Genomic DNA, 25,003 nt, shown 5'->3' on the forward strand with positions numbered 1-25,003 from the left:
GCTCCAAAGCAGACTCTAATGCATTACTTCAGTAAGATCCCATAGCGGTAATACACAAAATTCTTCCCTAGATCCCACTCTACACCTTTATGGAGCATTATTCTCTGAACCTTTCCTCAAAATCTGATATACAGTACAGAACAGCTGGGTATTTATTGTTCAAATATTTCCTCCTCAATTACACTTCCATAAGGGTTTCTTGATCCATGCATAGGCATCTATATTGACAGTACTCTAAGGAGAAAGAAGAGAGACTCACCTGTAATTGGAGTTTTTCCAACTAGATTATCGGTGTAGAGTCATAGTCTGCACCCTACTTCAGGCTATTCTGGATTCTAAGGAGGCAGAAGACATTGAAGGGGAGATGTGCCTCATGTAACCTTGCTTGGAACATTCCACATCTGGAAAGAGTCTGCAATTAGCTTTCCAGAGGTTCCAGTCTTGATGTGGGTGTGCAAGTTTATCTTAAGGAATGTGGGTCTGAACTGGCAATGTACTTGAACCTCAGTTACAGGTGAGTAACTTTTTCTTTATCATGGTCATTAGCTGCAGGTAGGATGCCTGCCAGTAGGTGCTGTAAGCTAATATTCTGAGGTAGATGGAAATTGTGCATGTGTTCTTGATATAGCAAAGCCTCTTCTATTCTTCTCTTTCTCCGTTTCAGGTGCCTGTGCAGTCCTGGTTTGATGACATGACGGACACAGAGCTGCTAGATCTTATTCCTTTCTTTGAAGGACTAAGCAGAGAGGAAGAAGTTTACAGTATGCTTCACAAACTTTGCAACAGGTAGCCCTTAAATCTGACTGCTGCTGGTTGATAGCAGTTGCTACAGACTCTTTCTCCATCTCTCACAACTCTTTCAAACTAAGCTCTGAGGAGGCTGCTCCTGTCAGAAGTGCTACTCTTGATCTTCCTGTTACATTGTACACGAAGGACAATCATGAGTGATGCTAGTAAGCCTTCAGAAGCCTGACATCCTAAGGTCACGTGTTCAGACTACTTTTTTAAAAAAGAAAAAAAGAAGCTATTTTAAATGGGACTCTTTTAATGACTTTCGTAAGTGGACACGTTTTCCTGGATCAGCTTTTCTTAAAACATGCCAAAAAAAGAAGCTTGTTGTATTTCAGCAGTCAAATTTCTCCCCTTCCCACTATGCAGACAGTTTCACCCTCTGCTTAGAGCAGTTGACCTGACTCTGAATTTTTTTCTTACAGAATGAAGTGCCTTTTTGAATGTTATTTTAAGATAAAAATTCATTTTGTATGAGGTGTATTTCCAGACATCTTTTAGTCTTGTATTGTCTAAACGCTTTAAAAAGGAAAAAGGAATTTTTTTATAGAGCACTGTAATATATGGTAACAAAGGAAAAAGTTGAAACAAATATGCTGGGGTCCTGTCTCCATGGTGATGTTAAGTTGTATTAATTACATTTTGTCATGCTCAGAAGGTTTAGGAGTTTGGGGAGGGGTGATTTTGGTTACAGGTTTGTGTTACTATGGTCTTACTCATTTTGGACATGGTTTGAACATATCTGCAGTTGTTTGGGTATTAGGGTATGATAGAACTGGGAAAATGTGGTGGGAAATAGATCTCAAGCACCTTTTATGTTAGATGGATCAAGTTCTATTATCTCTGCTTGCGCACAACTGCCATGCTGTCCAATTTTTTAAAACATCATAATGAGAAACCCATTATATTGGGGGGAAAGGAGGGAGAATCTATTTATTGATCTAAATTCTTTTCTTACAAAAACCCATCTGGGTAAGCTGGATGCATGCTGAGCTGTTAAGAGTATTTTTTCTCTTAATTGTTGCTACTGTATACTCACCAAATGGAGTTGACCATCGGCTGTTATACTGTTCTTTGCCACTGTGCCTGCGCTACAAAAACATTTGCTGTAAGCTGCAAATTTGGGCAATAAATGAAATGCAGGTGATATACCCCACCCTTATGTAGTAAACTTGTGGTATATGACATACCAGATAACTCAGTTAAAGGTGACCTGCAAAGGACTTTGCAAAATGCCTTTTGCTCCTTTATGCACCATAAAGAAGCAAAATGGAGGTATGAGCCCAGTTTATTTTAAAGTGGGGCTTTTTTTTTCCTGCTTGTGTTTTTCCTTAGAAATGTCAGGAATGTTAACTGATCTTTCCTGGTTTTTGCTGAACACTTGTTGAGAGTCTCAGATGCAGATTGGGAGCCATATTACCCCTGCTGGAGGTGTGTTTAACTCAGAATTCCTTTCTCTAATGTACTCTTCAGGCTTTGGAGTTAAATAGGTGTTTAACTTAGGATGTTAAAAACAATATAAAAATCTCACTAAAAATCCTGTCTTCTCAGTTCACTTGATTTTCATTCATTTGTGATGTCATAATTACACTAGTTCTTCATCCAGGGTAGAAAGTCCTGAATTTCTGATGTTAAAAACACATGTAACTTTTTTCTTTTTAAGCCTTTTGAAGCAAAAAGGCACAGCCCTTTTTTTCCTTTCCTGGGTCACCTTTTAACCATTTTTGCACCAGTAGAAATCTAGTCAGACAAATTAGCCATATTTGGCAGGCATCAAGCAAAGTTAAACTAATAATTTGGTGCTCTAATTAGCCTACTGTCAAATGCCGCAGGATAGATACAAGTTGCCTTTTTACAGGTATGGCCAATAGGAATTACAAGAAGCTGACCTGGATTGTCATCCTTGGCTAAAACATTTACTAAGCATCTTAATAAATTGATTCCTAAAAGGGTGGGCCAGCCTACACAGGCCTGGAATAGATTATCACAGGGGCAGTATAAGACTGAGAGAGGATTTGTCTCTTTGCAGTGCAGCTTTGCACTGTGCTCACAGTGTTTCTCAGTGAGGGTGTTCTAAGCAGTACCATGACATTTGAGTCTGTACGGCATCACTTTTTTGTTCTCTTACCAGTTGTCATTACCTTAGTACTGTATGTTTCTATGCCAGAACTAAATTCTGACCATTTAAAAAAAAAATCTGGATGGTTTTGAAGGACGTATGGATTCTGGTTAGTCCATTAAATTTGCGTTCAATTTAAGATCTTTAGTTTTGTTTTTTAATACAGAGTAATGAAACCATAAACTGCCAAAAAGTTGTTCTCTGAGCAGTATTTTTAACTGTATTTGTGACCTCTGTGCCTCAGATACAGTCTGCAGGGAAGTATTCAGGTTGTAGTTTATTGTGCAGGTGTGATGAGAATGGCTGAAAAAAATTCAAAGATTTTCATACAAGTATTAGACCAAACAGTCTTACCAATTAGACAGTGAATAACCCCTTCATGAGACATTACCATTTAGACAGTTGTGATCTGTTATAGATAAGACAAACCATGTCATTAGCTGTTCACATTTATAAAAGCAGTGATTTCATGAACCCAGTTGCCTTAAATGTATGTGAATGAATGTTGATATTAAAGTGACTTGTATTGTTTTGAAATCAACATGTAATGGACAACTGAACTTCTGTTCCCACATCTGAAACCATTTTAACGACTAATACTACACAATCACTGTCTTTATGTTGTTTCTGTACAGTTTTAATGCTGTTTGGGCTTTTGTAATCCAAAAAGTTCCAGAAAAAATGGGCTTTATAATTTCAACTGATAAAGCATACAAAATAACACGCAGCTCTCAAAAATGACAAAATCAGGGGTATAACATAGTAATATTTCTGATCCATGCTAATATTGTAAGTGCATTTTATATATGATTTTTGTTTGAGTTCTAATCATGGTAAATTTCACTCTAGAATGTGAGAATATTTTTGGATAATACCTGATTCCTTCTGACATCAAATGGGGTGGTTGTTTAAGATCAAGTTTTGGGTTTCCTAAGTGTTTGGATTTTTTATAGTATGTGAGCAACTATCATATATACCTTTTTTGCACTTTATTTTCCCACACTTAAAAAAATCCAGATTTTTATGAGATCTTTTGGTTTATATATAGCTATATATATTTGAAGCACCTAGATTTTAACAAAGCAATATAGTTCTAAACATAATGCCAGAAGAAGTAGTAGAATGTTTGTAAAAATTGCAATATGATTATTTTGGTTTTACTTTAATTAAATGAGATTTTGAAAATCAAAACAAAATCAAATTATTTCCCAAAGTTCTTCCATATTTACAAGTGCAGTAGTGCATGCTGCATGTGGGTCACCATGACTGTTATAAACCCCATCTTTCAATTATAATTCCCAGATATTATTGCAATACTATTAAAAAGTCTTTCCCAGTGGATCATTCAGTTCAGCTAAAAAAATGCTACCTGACCCGAAGTTCTGTTGTCCTTTCTATGTTGGATTAAAAAAAAGTTTATTTGCCTGCATAGGGATATATATAGATAGATAGATATATATTTTAATTTAAAAAGTAAGGCAGAGTGCCATAAATTCTTGAAATTCAACTAAAATGTTATGATTAAATTGCCATCTGTAAACTAGGGCTGTGCGCAGAATATTTGTTAAACACCAGGAAGTTTTGAATGGAAGATTTTAGCAAATGTACAATACTACTGTATTCATTTAGGTAGCTTTGGGGAAAAAAACCAACTGTTTCTTGTTTTTACCTTTAATTTCTTTTTTTAAAAACAGTGAAGTTATACATGGAAGAAACCTGTCGCCTGAAGAGCTTGGTTATCAGTGTGTTCAGTCACTTTATCACGGTATGATTTTGATTAGAGTGGTCGGGGGACAATAAAATCTCTAAATTACACTCGCTTGTACTGGGTTTGCCGCTTTGAAATTTCAATGTAAAAAGTCTGTAGCGATATAATTTACAAACACACACAATCCTATGTTTTACAGAATTTTTTTACTAATAAAACACAGAACCGCACAGCCCTATTGTAAAAGAAAAAAATGTTTGTGCCTCTGATTTCAAAGGTGCTGTGATGTAGGCCTTTGTGTGGTGAGGAGGGCAGGTGAGACTTGGGTTGGGGAATTGCTTGAAATTCTATAGGCTAACTATGCAAAATGAGCTGTTAGTTTTCTGTTCACATTTTATTGTAACAATCCAGCTGTCTGGCTTTTTGTTAAAATTCTTCTGGGAACTTAAGAATAGTAAGCAATGGACATGTTGCTTGTTTGTCTAATAATGGAGCTGTTTACACTTTAATGCAATGAACAATCCAGCAATACTTGAGAAACACTACATATACAGTGTGAGTGTTTTGAGGCGAGAGAAGTGTTGTCAATCAGGTATTGAATGGTTTCTTTACTGTCACAAATAAAAGTTTTTAACAATTTAGATACTTGTGCATGTAATACTTCTCTGAGAAAAATTCTGTCCTCTTATTGCCACTTCCCCTTCAGTACTGATCATTTTTCTCTTCTGTCAGGGTCTTTATTCCTCTGTGTGTGGTTTCTCTGTAGATTGGTAGAATCATTCACCACCATTTCGCTCCCCCCCCCCCTTTTTTTTTTTTAAAGCATGTATAGTAGTTCTTACAGAATACCCTGACACCTGCTTGTGCAGACAAGAGCTGATGAACTCTACTGAATAAATTGCTGGTGACTCCGGCAGATGTTCCTGCTATTTAGATCTCTTGTATGAGATCATACTATAACTTGTTCAGGTCTTAAAGATGTAACTTATTTTTGGAGGACTCTCAATTTGGCTGCCTGAATAATTTGGCTGTTTTATAATATTTGCCATAGTTTAAGAAAAATCTCATTAAATTATGTACTGTATCTGGTTGAACAATCTACTCTGATTCATTAGAAACAGTAACTTTCTGTAGAACCTTTCCTCCAAAGAAAGTGTGTACAGCTTCGGTGGTACGTATTAACATTTTAAACTCTTAAGCATACACAGGTTAGGTAGCTTACCCAAGGTTACACAGCAAGCAACTGCGATTAGGAATAGAACCCTGTTTTCCTGACTCCTGGTTCATTTCTGTAGCCATTTGACATCCCTGTCTGTATGGTAAGTTTTTTTTAAATTTTATAGATTGATTTTATTTTTCCTCCGACTTTTTCACTTTACTGTGTACAAAATGACTTGTGTTTAAAATCAAGAACTTTAGCTCATGTGTGCAGAATAACGCTCCTGATGTTAACACTGTTATGCCAGGGTTTAAAATGTTTCCTCACACGTTTCTTAGGACCAATTCTTAGGGAAGAGATGATCTCCTCTTCCAATCATTGAGCCCGGAGCTTAGCAAGATTCAGAAAAGGATTAGATGTTGATTCAGGTAACAAGAACATCCAAAGTTCTTACAGTAAATATGAAAAGAACAAGAAAGCGTTTGGGAAGGAATATAAACTAGATGTGTGCGGAGATAGGAAATTCCATTTCTTTGAGGAGTTCAATATTTCATTTTGATTCCGAACAAAACCCCCAAATTTAAAAAATGCTCCCCAGGAAGGCATGGAGCCATGGAGGTAGAGTTCTGTCAAAACCTTGCCTGGGTTCCACTGGAACTTCATCAAAATTGAGCGGTCTCTGCGAAACATTTTGATTTCGACAAATCTGCAAATTCTGACCCCCAAAAAAGTTTCATCAGACTTTTTCCAGCTAGTGCAAATATAAACCCTCCTTCTTTCAGGGTTTGAGACAACCTCTAATGGGAATTGGAAGGAAACTGTTTTGGCGGGCAGGTAGTCCTTGAACAACCTACTGCAGCGTTTCTCACACCTTCCTCTGAAGAATATGTACCAGCCCCTGTTAGTGACCTATGGAGTGAGAGCACTGGCATGATCTGTGTGGCAATGCCTATGTTCCAGATCACACACTTTCCCTGCACATCTTCAGCATTTAGTTACAATGAAAAGGTAAGATTTGGGCAGTATTTAGATAATATTCTGAATTTGCTTTATGGTGATGGCTATGTTTGCTTGGTAAAATCCCTCACAGACACACTGTTTGAACCTGTGCTGCTTGTATCATCCACAGCTCTAATCTGTGTTGCTCTGTCATCGACGGGTCTTTACTACCTCTCTGATTTTGGTGGTCTATATAAATGTCATCCAGATTTAATTTACGCAAATGCTGGACAAAGAGATATGGAGTATTTATATGGAGCGCACAGAACTGCTTGCGTGTTCCATGTTACCTGGTTTAAAAAATATATATTCTTGCAGTCCTGGACTGGGCCCTACTTGAAGACTGATGGGTGATTCACCCTTGATCCAGAAGCATTTCCGCCATACATGTGTTGAGAACCACTGTTCTGGATAATTAGGCTTGATTATTTCATCTTTCCAAAGAAGATTGTACAAGAGCCAGGAATTCCCAGCACTGAGCTAAATGCTTTACACTGGGGAATCCCTGACTGCCCATTCAAGAGTTAACTATTTCACAAAGGTTTGCTTTATTTGTGATATTTTGTGATTCAGACTAAACTTGTTTAAAGAACAATTTACTGTAATTTGGCCATCAATTTATGCCTCAACTCAGGACACTCACAAACTGATGTGTGTGTATTGAATGCAGATAAGATACTGTCTTTATGTTGTTCATGTCTGATAATCCACACTGAGTTTTCCCTCCGCTTGTGACAAGTGGAAGCCAAGAATAGAACCTCTTTCTGTTAATGAGCCTAAGCACAACTCCCTGGTATACCCACCCCTAGAATTCGCTGCCTACAAAGGCTTCTGGAGCTCCATTCGTAACGGAATTTCTCATTCTTATTTCTTATTTATTGTTTTATGTTGGATTTGATGCTCCTTAGAATCTTGACTGCTAGCTCAGGTAAATTAAGCAACAATAAGGCACCATGGGACAAGCTCCCTGTTGGCAACTCTGCCAAGTTCAGCTCCCACTTTTTTGCTGCAAGATTTACAGATGGGATTAAAACAATTTCTTCTGCTTCCAAAGCTGCCTATGGTTTATGGGTGTGGGTGAATGATGGCCATGGAGAAAGGGATTGGCTCTTTGCTTGTTAAGATGAGACACTGGCTTAAGATAGCCTTGATGCAAGCTGTGCTTGCTTTCCCATACAATTCAGTGCATCTTGCTTCCCGTCTTGCACTGTTCTTCCTGTAGCAATCCAGTGAGTAGACTGTAGATTGTATCAATTACATATTGATGCATAGTGCAACTTCTCTCTACAGAGTCTAGCACAAATTGGCCCCAATCCTTGATTTGGGGTAACTAGTTGCTACCACAATATGTGTTCTTGTTAGGTAGACATGTCTCAACAATGAACTAGGGTGAGAAACCAGCACCAAGATCTCCTCCAGAGATGAAAGGTACAAACTCCAAGAATCACCTAGTTCCCAACTCTCCAATCTTGATCTTGGGAAGAGTGACCTGGTAAGACTAAAGACAAATTAGTACGTGTATATATGTGAGAGTGATCATGTTTGTGGCATTGAAAAGGGTTTTATCAGCATGCAGTTGGAATGGTCCTGTTCACAAGTACGTTAGGCAGGTCGCCCCAAATGAGTGCTGATGAAACCTTGATGTCACTGCACCATCACATAGTCTGCATGTGCTTCATTTGTCACAGGGAAACAGTTTTAGGAATGTTTTAGTTTTAAAAGAAGGAATTCGGACTTTGTCTTTTATATCACTTCACCTGTAAAGCCAGATGCCCTAGTTAATCCGTCCGACTGTGCAGGGCTCAGAGAGCCACAAGAACATGTAAAAATGATTTTAAAAATAGCTTTTTTTTTTCTAGTCCTAAAAATGTCAAGATCTATAGTCTGATGTTTCAGGTCATTTCCTGGCTAGTGGAGAAAATCCTGTGTCTTTTCACAGAGGGGATTAGAGAAATCCTTTTTTACCAAGAGTTGAAAGCTTGTTTCTAGCCCCGGAAGTCCACAAGATGGCTTAAATTGTGACGCTATTGAAGAGCTAGTGGGTGGGGCACCAGACTGGGATTCAAGACAACTGGGTTCTATTCCCAGCTCTGCTGTGAGACTTGTCTTTATCTCTATGCCTCAGTTTCCCCTCCAGACTTTTGGCTGTCTTAAACTATAAGCGTTTCAGGAAAGCAAGTGTCTTACTGTGTGTATATACAGCACCTACCATAATGGGGTTCTGACCTTTGCTGGGGCCTCTAGGTGCTACTTTAGATTGTAAGCTCTTTGGGTCAAGGACCATCTTTGATGGTTCTGTGTTTGTACAGTGCCTAGTACAATGGGTCCATGGCTGGGACTCCTAGGCCCTATGGTAATACAAATAATAAACATAATTGTAAAAGTTAGTTCTATCACTTGTCTGTCCTGGGCCTTAGGCACATGTGATTTTTTTTTTAAAGAGAATTAAATTTTAGGGGGAGGAAGAAACACGGAGGTTTGCTTGTTTGTTTGTTTTTTTAATGTTAGTTTCAAGCTTCCTGTGGAGTTGGAATGTTAGAATAAGTCCTGGGGAGATGGATTGGGGAACAGATAGTAGGTAAAATGGTCAAAAGTGTGTGATAGTGATTTAGCACGACTGCAATTTATCACAAGGGCATCACTGCCATGTGAGGGCGTGCATATACATGAGTGCACACACAGTTCAGGACAACCACTGTTTTAAAGTGATGGGAGACTTAAGCTACTTATTCATGCAGAACTTTTGTTAGACCACTAGATGGTGCAATTGAGTTGTTTTATCTTTAAAGGTGAATTGAAGAGCTGTTTAAAAAAACACTCCCTTTCCCCCCTCCCCCCTCAAGTCACTACGGCACAGGCAAAGGCGCTGCCAGCCGCAGCAGCTTTGAAGCGCGTGTAGTCAGCGCCAGCGCTGGGAGAGAGCTCTCCAGCTCCAGCCTCCACTCCACCTCCGGTGGGAATAACAGCAGCGCAGGCGGGCGCGCGCGCCGCTGGGGCTGGGGGACCACACACGCGCGTGGCGCGCGCGCGCGTGCAGCTGGAGAGGAGGTGTTGTTTCACTGCTGCAGCGCTGCAAATTTGTAAGTGTAGCCAAGCCCTTAATTTTAAAAAAGCTCAGGGCATCAGATCCCCAGCTGGTGTAAATCGGTCTACCAGCAGAGGATCTGGCTCAATACCTGAGGCAGTTCTTTCATTTACCAGGTAAGTCATTAACTCATGAATTCTGCATTTCCCCAGCAAAAATTTGACCTCACCAAATGGGCCAAACAAATATCTGTAAAGAGGTGGGAATATCAAATCTTTCAGGCAACATGAAGAATCAGCACTTGGAATGCAGGAATCCATATCTCTTGAAAATATTTTAGTTTTTTAATGTATTTAAGTTACGCATTCTTCTATGGACACTTTTTTTTTCCCCCTCCAAAAGTTCTGTGCCTAACCTTTCTAAGCAAGGAAATTGTAGCTCCTTTTGGACTTGGCTGAAATACTTTGAAAGAGTGAAGGATAAATGATAAATCTTTGCAAAAATGCTATGCAATCTTCAACATCTATAACATCTTAAAAGCTCCCAGTTCCTTTTCTTCAATTCTTCCCTTTCCCTGTAGTTCTTTACACAGCACTCGGTTTGTAATGTTTAAACTTTGCACCATGAAGATTAGCCACATAGAAAAAACCCCGGAGCACAAGCCAGGCCAGAAAACTCACTATCTGCAGGAGCATGTTTCAGGCCACGCTTACAGGATCTCTTTCCATGTGAAAAATCTCCAGGTCCATTCAGCAAGATAGAGGCTTTCAGCTGGGACATTACAGGTCTGATCACAGTTCTTGCTCACTCAGTCTACTCCTCACCCGGCCCAGGGAGTGGAAACAGGGGCAAAGGTGAAGTTGGAATTGCTGGGCTCTGTCCACTCTGTCTACCCGGAGAACAACTAGCAGCTCTGCTTGGCATAGGAGCCACTAAATTATTTGTATTACAGGAGTGTCTCGGTGCCGCAAGCAAGATCAGGGCCCCATTGTGCTATGTACAGACACAGAAAGTCCCTGCCCCAAAGAGGAAAGGTGATTCCCTAGAGGGGAAGCAGCGAATGAGTTGGTGTGTGTGTACCTGTGGGGAGAGCACTGGCAGGAGCTGTAGCACTGTTGTTCACTCCTGGCGGCTGAGCAGACCCCAGCTGGGAGACTTCTCCTCCGCAGGCATCTCCATCCCCTTTCCTGCATAGCTATCTCAGCTGAAGAGCAGAGGCACCAGCACCAAGGCCTGTGCTCCATGCAGCCGAAGGTGAAAGATTGGTCCCTATAGCGCAGGGAGAAGATGAGAAGAATGGAGGAGAAAAAAGGGGGCAAAAAGGAGGAGCAAAATGTTTTCAAGAGAATTTGCACATCTTTGGGGCACTGGGTGGGGGCACATCCTGCTGATGTGTTAGGTGGTTTGTTTTTTTTCCTCATTTTTCTAGAAAGGACATACCCTGAAACTCACCTGTGCTGCCCTCTGGAGCCTGGGGCTTCACACCCTTAGCTCACAAGACAAATTGTTCTTGGCAATATTTTTTACAGAAGTGGATGGAGCCCTGGACTGGGAGTTTGGAGACCTAGATTCCATTCCCCACCTCTGCCACGGCTCTGGAGTGTGACCCTGGGCAAGTTACTGCAACTCTGTGCCTGTGTCTGTCTGATCTGTTTTTAGTGGTAAACAGGGCACTGACACTCTCACTATTTGTTGGTAAAACACCTGGTACAATCATAGAACCATAGGGTAAGAAGGGACTGGAGGGGTCATGTAGTCTAACCCCCTGCCAAGATGCAGGATTTGTTGTGTCTAAACCATTCACAACCTCCAGTGAAGGAGCTTCCACCATCTCCCTAGGCCTCTCTTCCATTGTCCTGCTGTTCTTACAGTTAGAACGTTTTTCCTGAGATTGATTCTAAATCTGTTGTGCTGTAGTTTGAACCCATTGCCCCTTGTCCTGCCCTCTGTGGCAAGAGAGAACAACTTTACCCCATCTTTTTTATGGCAGCCTTTCCGGTATTTGAAGACCACTATCATATCCCCCCCTTAAACTCTTCTTTTCCAAACTAAACATACCCAGTTCCCTCAGCCTTTGCTCTTACGCCTTACGTGACATCCCTTTGATCATCTTTGTTGCTCGCTTCTGGATCCTTTCCATTTCTCCACATCCTTTCTATACATTGGTGACCAAAATTGGACACAGTACTTCAGCTGAGGAGGAACCAGTGCCAAATGGAGCGGTACTATCCCTTCCCATGACTTGCCTGCTATGCCTGTGTTAATGCAACCTAAAATTGCATTTGCTCTTTTTTTTCTTCTTTATACCAGCATCACATTGCTGACTCATGTTGAGGCTGTGATCCACCACAACGCCCAGATCCTTTTCAGCAGTGCTGCCGCCAAGCCAGTTATCCCTCATTCTGTGTTTGTGCATTTGATTTTTCTTCCCGAACTGTAGCGCCTTACATTTACAATGGGGCCTTGATCTCAGTTCATGCCTCTGGGTGCTACTCTAATTAATGTTTCTTCCTCCCCTCCACCCGCAATTAGTGATCACTGAGCCCTGGTCTACGCTACAGAATTACTTCAGTACAACCATGTCGCTCAGGGGTGTGAATAATCCTCACACCCCCGAGTGATGTAGTTATACTGATCTAAGTGCTGGTGTGGCACAAGAGCTTCTCTCGCCAACATAGCTACCGCCTCTCCCAGAGGTGGAGTTAAGCCGACCGGAGAACTGTCTCCGGTTGGCTTAGAGCCACACCCTAAGTAGTTGCTGTCTCTCTTCTAATCTCTTCCTCCTTAACTGGATTCCTTTAGTCCCGAGTACACTGCACTGTCCTTATTAGGAAGTATTAAGCGGTGACAAGTGTTCTCTACTGTACAGAACCCAGACAATCCTCTCCAAGTCTCTTGCCCTGCTCCTCCCTGCGTTCCCATTACTCTTAAAGCTAAACATTAACCAAGTGAATACTTAGTGACTCAACCAGCATAACTTGGGCAGTTTTCGTTTCAAGTCATCTGAACTGGGTGTTCCCAAACAGATGCATCTAGGCAACTGGCAAAGGTGGGGTAGCAAACACAATGGGGGTGAGACTTGGCCTCGTATTGACAGTAAACTCAGAGGCAGACAAGCCCATTGCCCTTTCCTGTGCTTCAGTGCACAAATACCGGCTCAGTTGGCTGACAGAGATTTTTCTAACCCTTACGAATCTGTTCATTTTTAATCGTGCTGACTGAGGGAGGTTTGTGCATTCCAGTCAATGGGTAGCAATACCTTATTCTATACAGGCTGCCCTGCTGGTTTGATATGGACTCCTGTACTGTAGGTGGAAATCAGGGGGCAATAACCCATGTGGGTGAGGGAGGAAGACGTTTACAGGTATCTCAAGACCTCAGTGCAAGAAGGGTGTGCCTGTCAGTGAATTGCAGGGCAGGTGGTGACACAACCCCTCACTGGTCTGGATTGCACCCCGAAATGTGATGATAGAGCCTCAATTCTCCAGGCCTTCCCACTGTGAGAGAGACAGTGGTCGTGCGGTTAAGGCATTGAAGTGGGACTCGGGTGATCTGGATTCAATTCCTGGCTTCCGCAGACTTCCTGTGTGACTTTAAGAGGTGCCTCCCCAGCACCTAGCTCAATGGAGCTTTGATCTTGGTTGGCATCCTGTATTGATTCATTATGAACGGGCATAAATAACAGGAAGAGAAATGCCAAAATTCCTCCCCACCCCCCAGCCAGAAGACAATCAGTTTGATAAACCCACATAAGAGCACTTCCCCAGATTCTGAACCGCTGCGAAGCTTAACTCAGGGAGTAGTGAGAGGCTGCTCAGCTCGCTACTTGATGCAATGGGGTGTGAAATCAAAAATGTTTCTAACTCGCTTTCCCTTTGCAGCCGCAGCAGGTAAGAAAAAGTCGTATAAGAAACATGCGTGAAAGGTTAGTCCCTTACCACAGGGTGCATGGGCCTTGGGAGTAGGGAAGTAGTAATATAGAATCATAGACTATCAGGGTTGGGAGGGACCTCAGGAGGTCATCTAGGCCAACCCCCTGCTCAAAGCAGGACCAATCCCCAACTAAATCAATATATCCCTGTTTTACTCATGGGGAAACAAAGGCACAGAGGGATTGTCCCAAATCATACCAGAAGCCTGTTTCAGAGCAGGGAGCTAAAACGGGGCCCCTTGATTCAACCATAACTACCCTCCCTCTAGAAGCCTGCTAACCCCCGTTTCTGCCACTGCACACTTTACAGTCTAAACAAAAACTAGCCCTCTCTCTCATTTCACGGGCTTACCAGCAGAGGCAGCAGTGAGCTGTGATGGTATTTAGCATATAATAGGCAAGCTAAGTAATATCAGGGTTTTGTTATTTTTACATGAGATACTTTACTCGCAGCCTCTGAAGTCTAAATTAAAACTAAATCACGGAATAAATGAACCAAGTAGCATTTGTGACGAAATGCCTTGGGGTGCTTTAATTGCTTGTTAGTTCACTAATTAACAATGTTCACCTACGGGCAATGGGTCTCTGAGGCACTGGGATGATTTTGCAAGTGGTGCTGTGTGCAAATCCGCACTTAGATGATGGGAAATCTATAAATAATACCGCTGGCTGCAATTTTCCAAAATTCGGGGAGGGGGGTTCACTGAAATGTTTAGTCAAAATTTCAGAATCAAAACTCAAAATTACTGAATATTTTGGCTTTTTTTTTCATTTGTTCAACCGCACCTAGCAGATACAATGCACTAGAAACTGAACAGAGTCTGGTGTGCACAGGATGGTGGTCTGGTGTACCCAGTAAGTTCTGTTGATAAGATCATAGCGCAGTAGCTGAGGCAAGTTTTGGTGTGGGGGATGTAAGAAAATAGACTTGCAGTCTAAGTCTTAGTTGATTTTCTGTGCAGGTAGGGCCAACACCTAGCTTTCCATTCCCCCAGTTTTCAGGGAGGTGAGGAAGAGATGATACACAGTCAGTCTGTGGAACGCGTTGCCAGAGGATGTTTTGAAGGCCAAAACTATAACCGGGTTCAAAATAGAATGAGAAGTTAATGGAGGATAGCTCCATCAATGGCTATTAGCCAAGATGGTCAGGGATGTAACCCCAAGCTCTGGATGCCCCTAAACAGAAGCCGGATCTGGACAACGGGATGGATCACTTGATAAATTCCCCTGTTCTGTTCGTTCCCTCTGAAGCCTCTGGCACTGGCCACTGTGGGAAGACAGGACACTGAGCTAGATGGACCATTGGTCTGACCCAATATGGCCATTCTGATGTTCTTGTGAGATGAGGTAAGAATCTAGAAGGAAAAAATAAGCAAGACATGAAGGGTGACGATTTTCTAACATGCTTGGTATGGTCCTAAGTAGGGAGGCAGGATGGCCAAGTGGTTAGAGCACTAGCCTGTGGGTCAGGAGACCTGGGTTCAAGCCCCTTGCTCTGCCACATATTGGTTGTGTCACTTTGGGCAAGTCACTTTGGCCTAGTTAAGGGCCTACCTCCTGTTGATTGTAATGGGTGATAGATGCCTAAATATCTTTGAGGATCTGGGCTTTAGTCTCTCTGTGCCTCAGTTCCCCATCTGTAAAATGAAGATATTTGCTGAACCTCACACTAAATGTGCTAAAGATTGTAAAGTGCTCAGATACCATAGTAATGGGAACCATATAAGTATCTTAGATACACAGAACTCCGCTCCCACTGAAGTCCCATCAAAATGAAACCCTGGATGTTGAAAAGAATTAATCTAGGCCACTTTCCAAAGGAAGATATAAAGCCTGACTCTGCAAGTCCTTACCAACAGAAATAGTCCCACGGAAATCAGTGAGATGAGAACTGATCTGGACTTTGATTTAGGATTATGCAGATGAACACCAGTGGAGGCTCTGGCCTATATAATTATCTCAATATGACATGGTAGCAGTAGCAAAACTCTCACCAAAGAAAAACACATCACCCATGCAACACCTGGTCACCATCAAAGCGGTAGGCCTGTTTATGTAGAACAGGAAGGAGTCTAGCAAGTTACTACATGAGAGGTTTCGAAATAGCCAAGTGCTTCCAGGGTGCCAAAAGCAAGCCACTCGCATGCGGCCTGGCAGCCTGGAAAAGATGCATTGCAGTTCACTGTCCAGTTACATCAGTGAGGAATTCCAAAAGTTTAGCATGAGACTGGGAATCCGAGGCTGCTACTGTATTGTTGGGAAATCCACTACGGAAGAAGATGTTGGGGGAGACAGTTCTTGTTTGAATCATGTCATCAGTGTGCTTGGCACTCTAGACAGCGAAGAAGACAATGTACCCAACCTGCAGGTCTTACAAATGGAGCTGGTTGAAAATCTTTCAAATTTACATTGACAAAATATTGAAATTTGAAAAACTTATTGACAATTTTTATGAATTTTCTGCACCCCTGATTTCCCTATTTTAGGGTTTCTATATTTTGAAGTTTACTCAATTTCATTTTGGGGGGTTGGTTTTTTTAACCAATTTTTGAATTTTATGTAGCTGTGGGGGTGGGGGTTGAGGCTTTCTCTTTGTATGTACTGTAATGAGTAATGTAGGTAAGAACATGAGAGCTGCCATACTGAATCAGACCATGGTCCATCTTGCCCAGTATCCTGTCTTTGACAGTGGCTTGTACCAGAGCTTCCGGGGGAGTGTGCAGACCAGAGTATTTATGGAGTGATCCGCCCTGTCACTTCTGGTAGCTGGAGGTTTAGGGTTGCTCCAAGGATGGGGTTACATCAGTGACCGTCTTGGCTAGTAGCCATTGATGGGCCAGTCCTCCATGAACTTACCTAATTCTTTTTTTTGAACCTGTTATACTTTTTGGCCTTCATGACATCTCCTGGCAAGGAGCACCACAGGGTAATTGTACATTGTGTGAAAAAGTACTACTTCTTGTTTGTATTAATCCTGCTGCTTAATAATTTCATTGGGTGACCCTGGTTTTTTGTATTGTGTAAAAAGGTAAATAACACTCCTCTAATCACTTTTCCCACACCAGTCATGATTTTATAGACCTGTCACATCCCCCCTTAATTGTCTGTTTTCTAAGCTGAAAAGCCTTAATCTTTTTTGTCTCTCCCCGTATGGAAGCTGTTCCATACACTTGATCATCTTTGCCCTTCTCTGAACAACTTCCAGTTCCACTGTATCCTTTTTTGAGATGGGGAGACCAGACCAGGACACTGTACTCAAGGTGTGGGTGCACAATGGATTTATATAGTGGCATTATGATATTTTGTCATCTTATGTATCCCTTCCTGATAGTTACTAACACACCTTTAGCCTTTTTGACCACTGCTGTGCATTGAGCAGAAGTTTTCAGAGAACTATGTATGGTGACTCCTAGATCTTTCTTGGGTGGTAACAGCTATGTAGAAACTATCATTGTATACGTATAATTGGGATTATTGTTTTCCAATGTGCTTTACTTTGCACTTATCAGTGTTGAATTTCAGATGCCATTTTGTTCCCCAGTCAACTGGTTTTGTGAGATCACTCTGTAATTCCTTGCAGTCTGCTTTGGGCTTAACTATAATCAGGGCCATCCCAATGGGGGTGCAGGTCCCGGGGTGGAAGTGACGTCACTTCCGGGACCGACCATACTGGGGGCAGATAGGGGAGGTGGGGGAGGCAGTGCCTCCCAAAACAGCCAGGTGTGGCCCCGCCCACACTCAGCTCCTCCCTCCCCCCCCCAGGGCACTGCTTTGGTGGCACCACTGGGCTCCAGGGGGCTGGGGACACGCTGCCCACCTTCCCTGGGCTGAGGCGGCTGTGGCACCGCCACGCGCTCTCCCTCCCGGTGCGCGCTCCCTCGAGTGGAAGGGGTGGGACTGGGGGCTAGCCTCCCCCAGCCAGCGGTTCACCCACTGCCCATTCAGGCCGGCCTGTGGGCCCCCCAAAATACAGGGCCTGGAGCGGTCGCTGCGATTTTCCGTCTCCTAGGGACGGCTCTGACTATAATAATAACATTAATAAATAGTTTGTATTGTCTACAAATTGTGCCACTTCACTATTCACCCCCTTTTTCCAGAAAATTAATGAATATTTTGAACAGCACAGGTTCCAGTACAGATTCTTGGGGGGCCCCCGCTGTCTTTGTCCCTGTTGTGAAACTGGTATTTCTTCCTACCCTTTTTTTCCTATCTTTCAAACAGATACTGATCTGTGAGAGGACCTTCCTTCTTACCCCATGGTTACTTAATTTCCTTAAGAGCCTTTGGTGAGGAACCTTATCAAAGGCTTTTTGAAAATCCAGGCTCACTACATTGACTAGATGTTGGTTCACTCCCCCAAAGAATTCTATTAGATTGGTGAGGTATGATTTCCCTTTACAAAAGCTGTGTTGACTTTTCCCCAACAAATCGTGTTCGTCTGTATGTCTGATAATTCTTTTCTTTACTGTAGTCTCTGCCAATTGGCCTGGTACAGACGTTAGATTTACCAACTTTTAATTGCCAGGATCTCCTCTGGAGCCCTCTTTAAAAATCAGTGTTACACTAGCTACCTTCCAGCCACCTGCTACAGAGGCTGATTTTAGTAACAGGTTACATACTACAGTTAGTAATTCTGCCTTTTCATAGGAGAGTTCCTTCAGAACTCTCCGGTGAATATCATCTGTCCTGGTGATTTATTACTGTTTAGTTTTTCAACTTGTTCTAAAATTTCTTCTATTGGCACAGCAGTTTGGGACAGTACTTCAGATTTGTCACCCAAAAAGAATAGCTGTGATGTGGGAATCTCCCCCACATCATTTTCAGTGAAGATGGATGCAATGAATTCATTTAGCTTCTCTGCTATGGCCTTGTCTTCCTTGAGTGCTCCTAGAACACCTTTGTCGTCTAGTGGCCCCAGTACCTGTTTTGCAGACCTCCTGTTTGATGTACTTACAAAAACTAACAGCATTTTTTTTAACCTTTAGCAAGTTGTTTCTCAAATTCTTTTTTTGGCCTGCCTTACACTTCCACATTTTACTTGCCAGAGTTTGTGCTGCTTCCTATTTTCCTCACTAGGATTTGACTTCCAAATTTTAGAGGATGCTGTTCTACCTCTTAATGGCCTCCATTACTCTGCTGTTTACTCATGGTGGGATTCTTATGATCCTCCTACTGTCTTTTCATTTGGGGGTATACACTTGCCCTGAGCCTCTATTATGGTGTTTGTCCGGCAGCTGTACTGACATTGACGATCTCGGCACCAACTATGACGTTGACGATCTCGGCACCAATTGGGGCATTGCCAACGGGGGCGCCGATTGCTGCACCATCCTCGGCGCTGCCAGCGACACCGATCATGGCACCACCAGTGTTCCTCGCTCCTAGGGACCCCAGAGGGGCCGAGGGCAGAGACCAGTCTCCAGTATCGGCTGCCATCTCATCCTCCTAGTCTCCAGAGGAGGCAGTGGCTGGCTCAGCAACTGCTCCAGCCTAAGAGGACAGCAGAATCCTACAGCAGCCGCTCAGTTGGGTAGCTGAAAACTTGAACATCAAACCTGAGGAGGCAGCTAACCCGATGGTAGACATTCTTTCTCCTCCTGGGCCATCCCGTATTGCACTGCCGCTGATTAAAACCATCAGCAATGCCACGAACACTCTGTGGCAGATCGCGTCCTCATTACCGCCTACTGCCAAGAGATACAAGCGGAGATAATTTGTTTCCTCAAAGGGGTACAAACACCTTTACACGCACCCCCAGCCTGACTCCCTGGTAGCGGATGCAGCCAACCAGCAAGAGCGCGAGGATTACGAGGGGCCCTTTCCCAAGAATCAATAGGCCAAAAAACTGGACCTTTTTGAGAGCAAACTCTATTCCATAGTTGCAGCTCCGTATCACTAACCATCAGACAGTGGTTAGCAGGTACAATTATAATACTTCTGGGGCCATGCAAAAATTTGCAGAAATTGTCCCTATGGACTCTTGCACAGAGTTTTCCGTATTAGTAGTGGAGTGCAAATTAATCTCCTGTGCATCCCTACAGGCGGCCCTGGATGCAGCAGATGCAATGTCTTGCACCATGGCTACTCGGGTGGCCGTGAGGAGGAGTTCCTGGCTGCAGGTCTCTGGCCTCCCGTACGAGGTGCAGCAAACAGTCCAGGACCTCCCCTTTGAGGGTCAGTTTTTGTTTTCTGAGAAGACTGACTCTCGTCCGCACAGCTTCAAGGACTTTCGAACCACCTTGAAATCCCTGGGCCTCCACATCCCTGCCAACCAGCTGAGGCACTTTAGACCCCAGCCCCCATCGAGGACTTATCAACCTCAGGGTAGGCAGGATGAGTCGTGCAGAAGGAATAGGAACTCAAGGAAGCAGGGCCGTCCGGGGGGGGGGCAAGTGGGGCAATTTTCCCCAGGCCCCGGGCTCCGCAGGGGCCCCCACGAGAACGGCTGAGGCTCCCTCCCCAGCCCCAGCCGGACCCAACCCCGCCTCCGTCCCTCTCCCGGAGCTCAGCGCATCCAGGAGGAGCCCTGGACAGGGCTGCAGCGTGGCTCCGGCAGGGCCCCTGAGCTCCGCCCCGCTCCGAGCCGCGTGGTCAGGGGCGCTCCAGGCTGAGCTCCCTCAGCTCAGCCCAGAGCTCTCAGCCCCACCCCCTCACCACGCGGCTCTGAGGGGGAGGGGCTCAGGCCCCGCCAGAGCCACGCTGCAGCTGTCGAGCGAAGCTCCCGGATGCGCTGAGGCTCCGGGTGAGGGGGGAGCGGGGGGTAAAGGGCCGGGAGGGTTGGCTAAGGGGCAGGGAGTCCCAGGGACAGTCAGGGCACAGGGAGCGGGGAGGTCAGGGAATCGGGGGGTTGGATTGTGGGCATTCCGGGGGTCTGTCAGGACTCAGTGGGGAGTAGATAGGGGACAGGGAGCAGGGGTGGGGTCCCGGGGTGGTGGTGGGGTCTCTGGGGGATACTGAGGGGACAAGGAGCAGGATGGGTTGGGGATTCTGAGGGGGGGCAGGCAGTCGGGGGGCAGGAAGTGGGTGGGGGTTGGATAGGGGGCAGGGCCAGGCTGTTTGGGAGGCACAGCCTTCCCTACCCTAAAGCTCATTCAGCAGTTTGAGGCTTGCAGGAGAGCCAAGCTGTGAGCTTTTCCATTAGGGCTCCCATCCCTTTCACTTCTCAAATGCCAAATTATAGTCTATATTTAATATCAGTGCCATAGGGAGATTCATGTCAGGGGAGGGTAGCTTCATTTAAAATTAGCCACTGGGGGAGGGATCACATGAGAAGAGCAATATCCTTCCCAACCCTACCAAGGGAGACCCCCCACCCCTGCATTCCCTGAGGCTTCAAAGGGCTTAATTCAGTGGTTCTCAAACTTTTATACTGGTGACCCCTTTCACATAGCAAACCTCTGAGTGCGGCCCCCCCCCCCCATAAATTAAAAACACGTATTTTTATATTTAACACTATTATAAATGCTGGAGGCAAAGTGGGGTTTGAGGTGGAGGCTGACAGCTCGCAACCCCCAGTAATAACCTCGTGACCCCCTGAGAGGTCCTGACCCCCAGTTTGAGAACCCCTGGTTTAATTTAATTTTAGCACCCTGTGTCCATTCACATGCATGTGCTATTTTGAGCATTTCAGTTTTCACAACATAGGCTCATCCCAGATTCTGGAACAAGCTCAAATGCTCAGTTCGTGGAGTATATACATAAGCTATACTAAAGACAAACCCACAGTAACTGTCTCCAGTTTGTGAGGGACCCCATGGAGCCAGTCTCTAGGAAACAGCTAAATGCATGGAGGTTAAGTCCATTAATGGCTATTAGCCAGGATGGGTAAGGAATGGTGTCCCTAGCCTCTGTTTGTCAGAGGGCGGAGATGGATGGCAGGAGAGAGATCATTTGATCATTACCTGTTAGGTTTACTCCCTCTGGGACACTTGGCATTGGCCATTGTCGGTAGACAGGATACTGGGCTGGATGGACCTTTGGTTTAAGAACATAAGAACATAAGAACGGCTGTACCGGGTCAGACCAAAGGTCCATCTAGCCCAGTATCTGTCTACCGACGGTGGCCAATACCAGGTGCCCCAGAGGGAGTGAACCTAACAGGCAATGATCAAGTGATCTCTCTCCTGCCATCCATCTCCATGGGCTTTGCGAACAGGGGTTGCTAACAGGGAGTTTCACAAGGGAGTTCTCCAGGTGGAGGAGCAAATACAGCATTAGTGGGGTAAGTGACTGTCTGTAGTGTCTGCTTGTGTTTGGGGGTTACTTGCTGTGTGCTGAGCTTGTGTTTGTCAGTCTGGTTGGTTGGTTGGTTGAAGGACCGTGTGCTGTGGCTGACAGTTGGAGGCTGTGAGCTTCAAAGGAAGGTTTGAAAGCTAGAGCCTCTGGTTTGACCCAGTATGGCTGTTCTTATGTTCTAACCTAAATGAACCCAAAGTTATGGAGACAGATATGAGTCAAGGAAGCCAGCAGAGTATCAGAAACCTGGAAAAATCTGACTGGATGGGCTCGGGCATTTGGTCACAAGCTGAGATGGTTCAAAAGTTTTGGACTTTTTTTAAGCAGAATTTTTTTATTGTTTCTTTAAACAATCAAACACAGCAAGCAGCAAATATTTGACCACACACTTCTGAAACCCCAAACCATATTCAGGTTTTGGCAGACTAATTTCAGCTTTTCATAAAAAAAAAAAAAAACCACAACAAATTTTGAAGGAAAGCAGACATTGTCAGTGATTTTTTTCTGATTTTTAAAAACCCCTAGTTTTCGATCCAGAAAAAGTTTCGGCGGAAAATATTTGTCCAACTCTTTTAATGAGCTTTAGTGCCTTTTAGCACTAGCTGATGCTGAGAACCAGTGATACCTTTATAAAGAAGCTTTCTCAAAACTGGGTTTGTGCTGAAATGCAGAAGGTTTATTTTTCCCAGGGCCGCCCGTGGGTGCGGAGCAAGTGGGGCAATTTGCGCTGGGCCCCTCAGGGGCCCCCATGAGAATATAGTGTTCTATAGTATTGCAATTTTTTTATGGAAGGGGCCCCTGAAATTGCTTTGCCCCAGGCCCCCTGAATCCTCTGGGCGGCCCTGCAAGGAAGAGACCTCACCCCTCCTCTGGCCAGGGCTCTGGCCAGTCTAAACCCTCCTCAGGCCCAAAACCAGCCTTTTGAAGGTGCACCTGGGGGCGATGCACCAGTGCAAAGACTGGATCCATCCCGCCTTACCTTTTTGTCCCGTCTATCCCCTTTCTACCATGTGTGGGCCTGCGTTACGTCAGACCACTGATGCTCTGCACAGTAGAGAGGGGATATTCCCACCAATTCTCTGCCCTCCCTCCCTCCACCCCCGTTCCCCGTCCCTCTTCAGGGACCCTTCTCACAAGCAACTCCTCATACAGGAGGTGCAATTGCTCCTATCGCTGGGGGTGGCGGAAGAGGTTTTTCAGGAGCAGATGGGTAAGGGCTTCTATTCCTGATATTTCCTAATACTGAAAGCCAAAGGTGGACTCAGGCCCACCCTAGACCTGCGAGAGCTCAACAAGTTCATGAAGAAACTCAAGTTCCACATGGTCTCCTTGCCCTCCATCATCCCTTTCTTGGATCCAGGGGACTGATATGCCGCTCTCGACTTGAAGGACCTGTACTTTCATATAGCGATAACTCTCTGCCCCACAGAAAATACCTCAGGTTTGTGGTGCACAAAACCACTTCCAGTTCACAGTCCTCCCATTTGGCCTATCAGCAGCGCCTCAAGTATTTACCAAATGCATGGCATTCTTGGCCCCGTTTCTGCGCAGGAGCCGGGTACAGGTGTTCCCGGACCTCGACGATTGGCTGATCAAGAGCCGCTCCAGGGCCCAAGTGGAGGCACAAGTCAGATTCATCATGACAACATTCGATGAACTGGGCCTTCTCCTGACCACGGGGAAGTCAACTCTGTCCCCTGTTCAGAGGATAGAGTTCATAGAGGCAGTACTGGACTTGACCCAGGCCAGGGCGTACCTACCGGAATCGAGGTTCCGGGCCCTGGTGACATCATTCGGAATCTCAGGCAGTTCCCCACTATCACAGCAAGGAATTGCCTGACACTCCTGGGACACAGGGACGCTTGTACCTATGTGGTGCAACACTCCAGGTTCAGACTCCAGCCGCTCCAATCATAGCTAGCCTCAGTGTATCGGCTGGTTTGGGACAGTTTGTACAGGGTCATTACTCTGCCTCGCCCTGTCCTCTACTCCTTTCTGTGGTGGCTCGACCCACAGCTAATGTGTGCAGGGGTCCCCTTTGCCAGCCCCCAGTCGACTCTTTTGTTCGTTACAGATGCATCAGACTTGGGTTGGGGGGCGCATCTCGGAGACCTCAGGACACAAGGCCTCTAGTCTCAGGTGGAGCTTGCTTTCCACGTCTATGTCAGAGAGGGGTGTGCTTGGCATGCCAGACCTTCCGAGCCCACTTAAGTGGGAGACGTGTATCAGTGATGACAGACAATACCACGGCGATGTTATATATCAACAGGGGAGTGCACGCTCCTCTCCCCTGTGCCAGGAAGCCCTCATGCCGTGGGACTTTTGTGTAGAGCAGTCAATACACCTGCAAGCATCGTACCTCCCTGGAGTACAGAAAAAGTTTGCGGACTATCTCAGCAGGTCGTTCCACGGCCACAAGTGATCCTATGCCCAGACGTCATGAACTCCATTTTCCATCAGTGGGGCTTTCCCCAGGTAGACCTCTTTGCCACATGGCACAACAGGAAGTGTCAGCAGTTCTGCTCCTTCCTCAATCACAGGCTGGGCTCCCCCTTCCCTGGGGAGGCCGTCTCCTAGAGACGTTCCCACCCACCCCTCTTGTTCACAAGGTGCTCCTCAAGATATGGAGGGATCGACTGGTGGTAATATTGATAGCCCCAGCCTGGCCCCACCAACATTGGTACACATTGCTCCTGGATATGTCTGTGGAATCCCCAGTCACTTTGCCCCTCTTCATGGACTTGATAACTCAGGATCATGGCCATCTCCAGCACCTGAACCTCGAGTCATTGCACCTCATATTGTGGAAGCTCCATGGCTAAACCCAGTGGAGCTTTCCTGCTCAGACCAGGTTAGACAAGTCCTCCTTGGCAGTAGGAAACCCTTCAGCAGTGCTACTTACCTTGCCAAGTGGAAGAGATTTTCAATCTGGTCAGTGCAACATCATTTGTCCCTGACGCTTGCCTCTATTCCACTCATACTGGACTACCTTCTCCATCTCATGCAGCAGGGACTGTCCATGTCATCAATAAGGGTTC

General features: G+C 44.7%; 2 protein-coding genes across 3 annotated transcripts in view; both read left to right on the plus strand.

Moving 5' to 3' along the window:
- The window catches only part of CTDSPL (CTD small phosphatase like), a 125,373-nt gene extending 120,116 nt beyond the window's left edge, over positions 1-5,257 (plus strand). For both annotated transcript variants that reach the window (XM_039525643.1, XM_039525642.1), the window contains one exon: positions 665-5,257. In XM_039525643.1, the coding sequence (XP_039381577.1) occupies positions 665-790 (126 nt within the window). In that variant the 3' untranslated portion in view covers positions 791-5,257. The remainder of the gene's footprint in view (positions 1-664) is intronic.
- Positions 5,258-6,739: 1,482 nt separating this feature from the next.
- Positions 6,740-25,003, plus strand: part of VILL (villin like) — a 91,710-nt gene continuing 73,446 nt past the window's right edge. Inside the window, exon 1 of the mRNA XM_039527915.1 lies at positions 6,740-6,783. The gene's annotated coding sequence lies outside the window, so the exon portion shown is untranslated. The remainder of the gene's footprint in view (positions 6,784-25,003) is intronic.

This window comes from Mauremys reevesii, linkage group 2 (assembly GCF_016161935.1).
Source record: "Mauremys reevesii isolate NIE-2019 linkage group 2, ASM1616193v1, whole genome shotgun sequence".
In the NCBI taxonomy this organism is placed as follows: domain Eukaryota; kingdom Metazoa; phylum Chordata; order Testudines; family Geoemydidae; genus Mauremys; species Mauremys reevesii.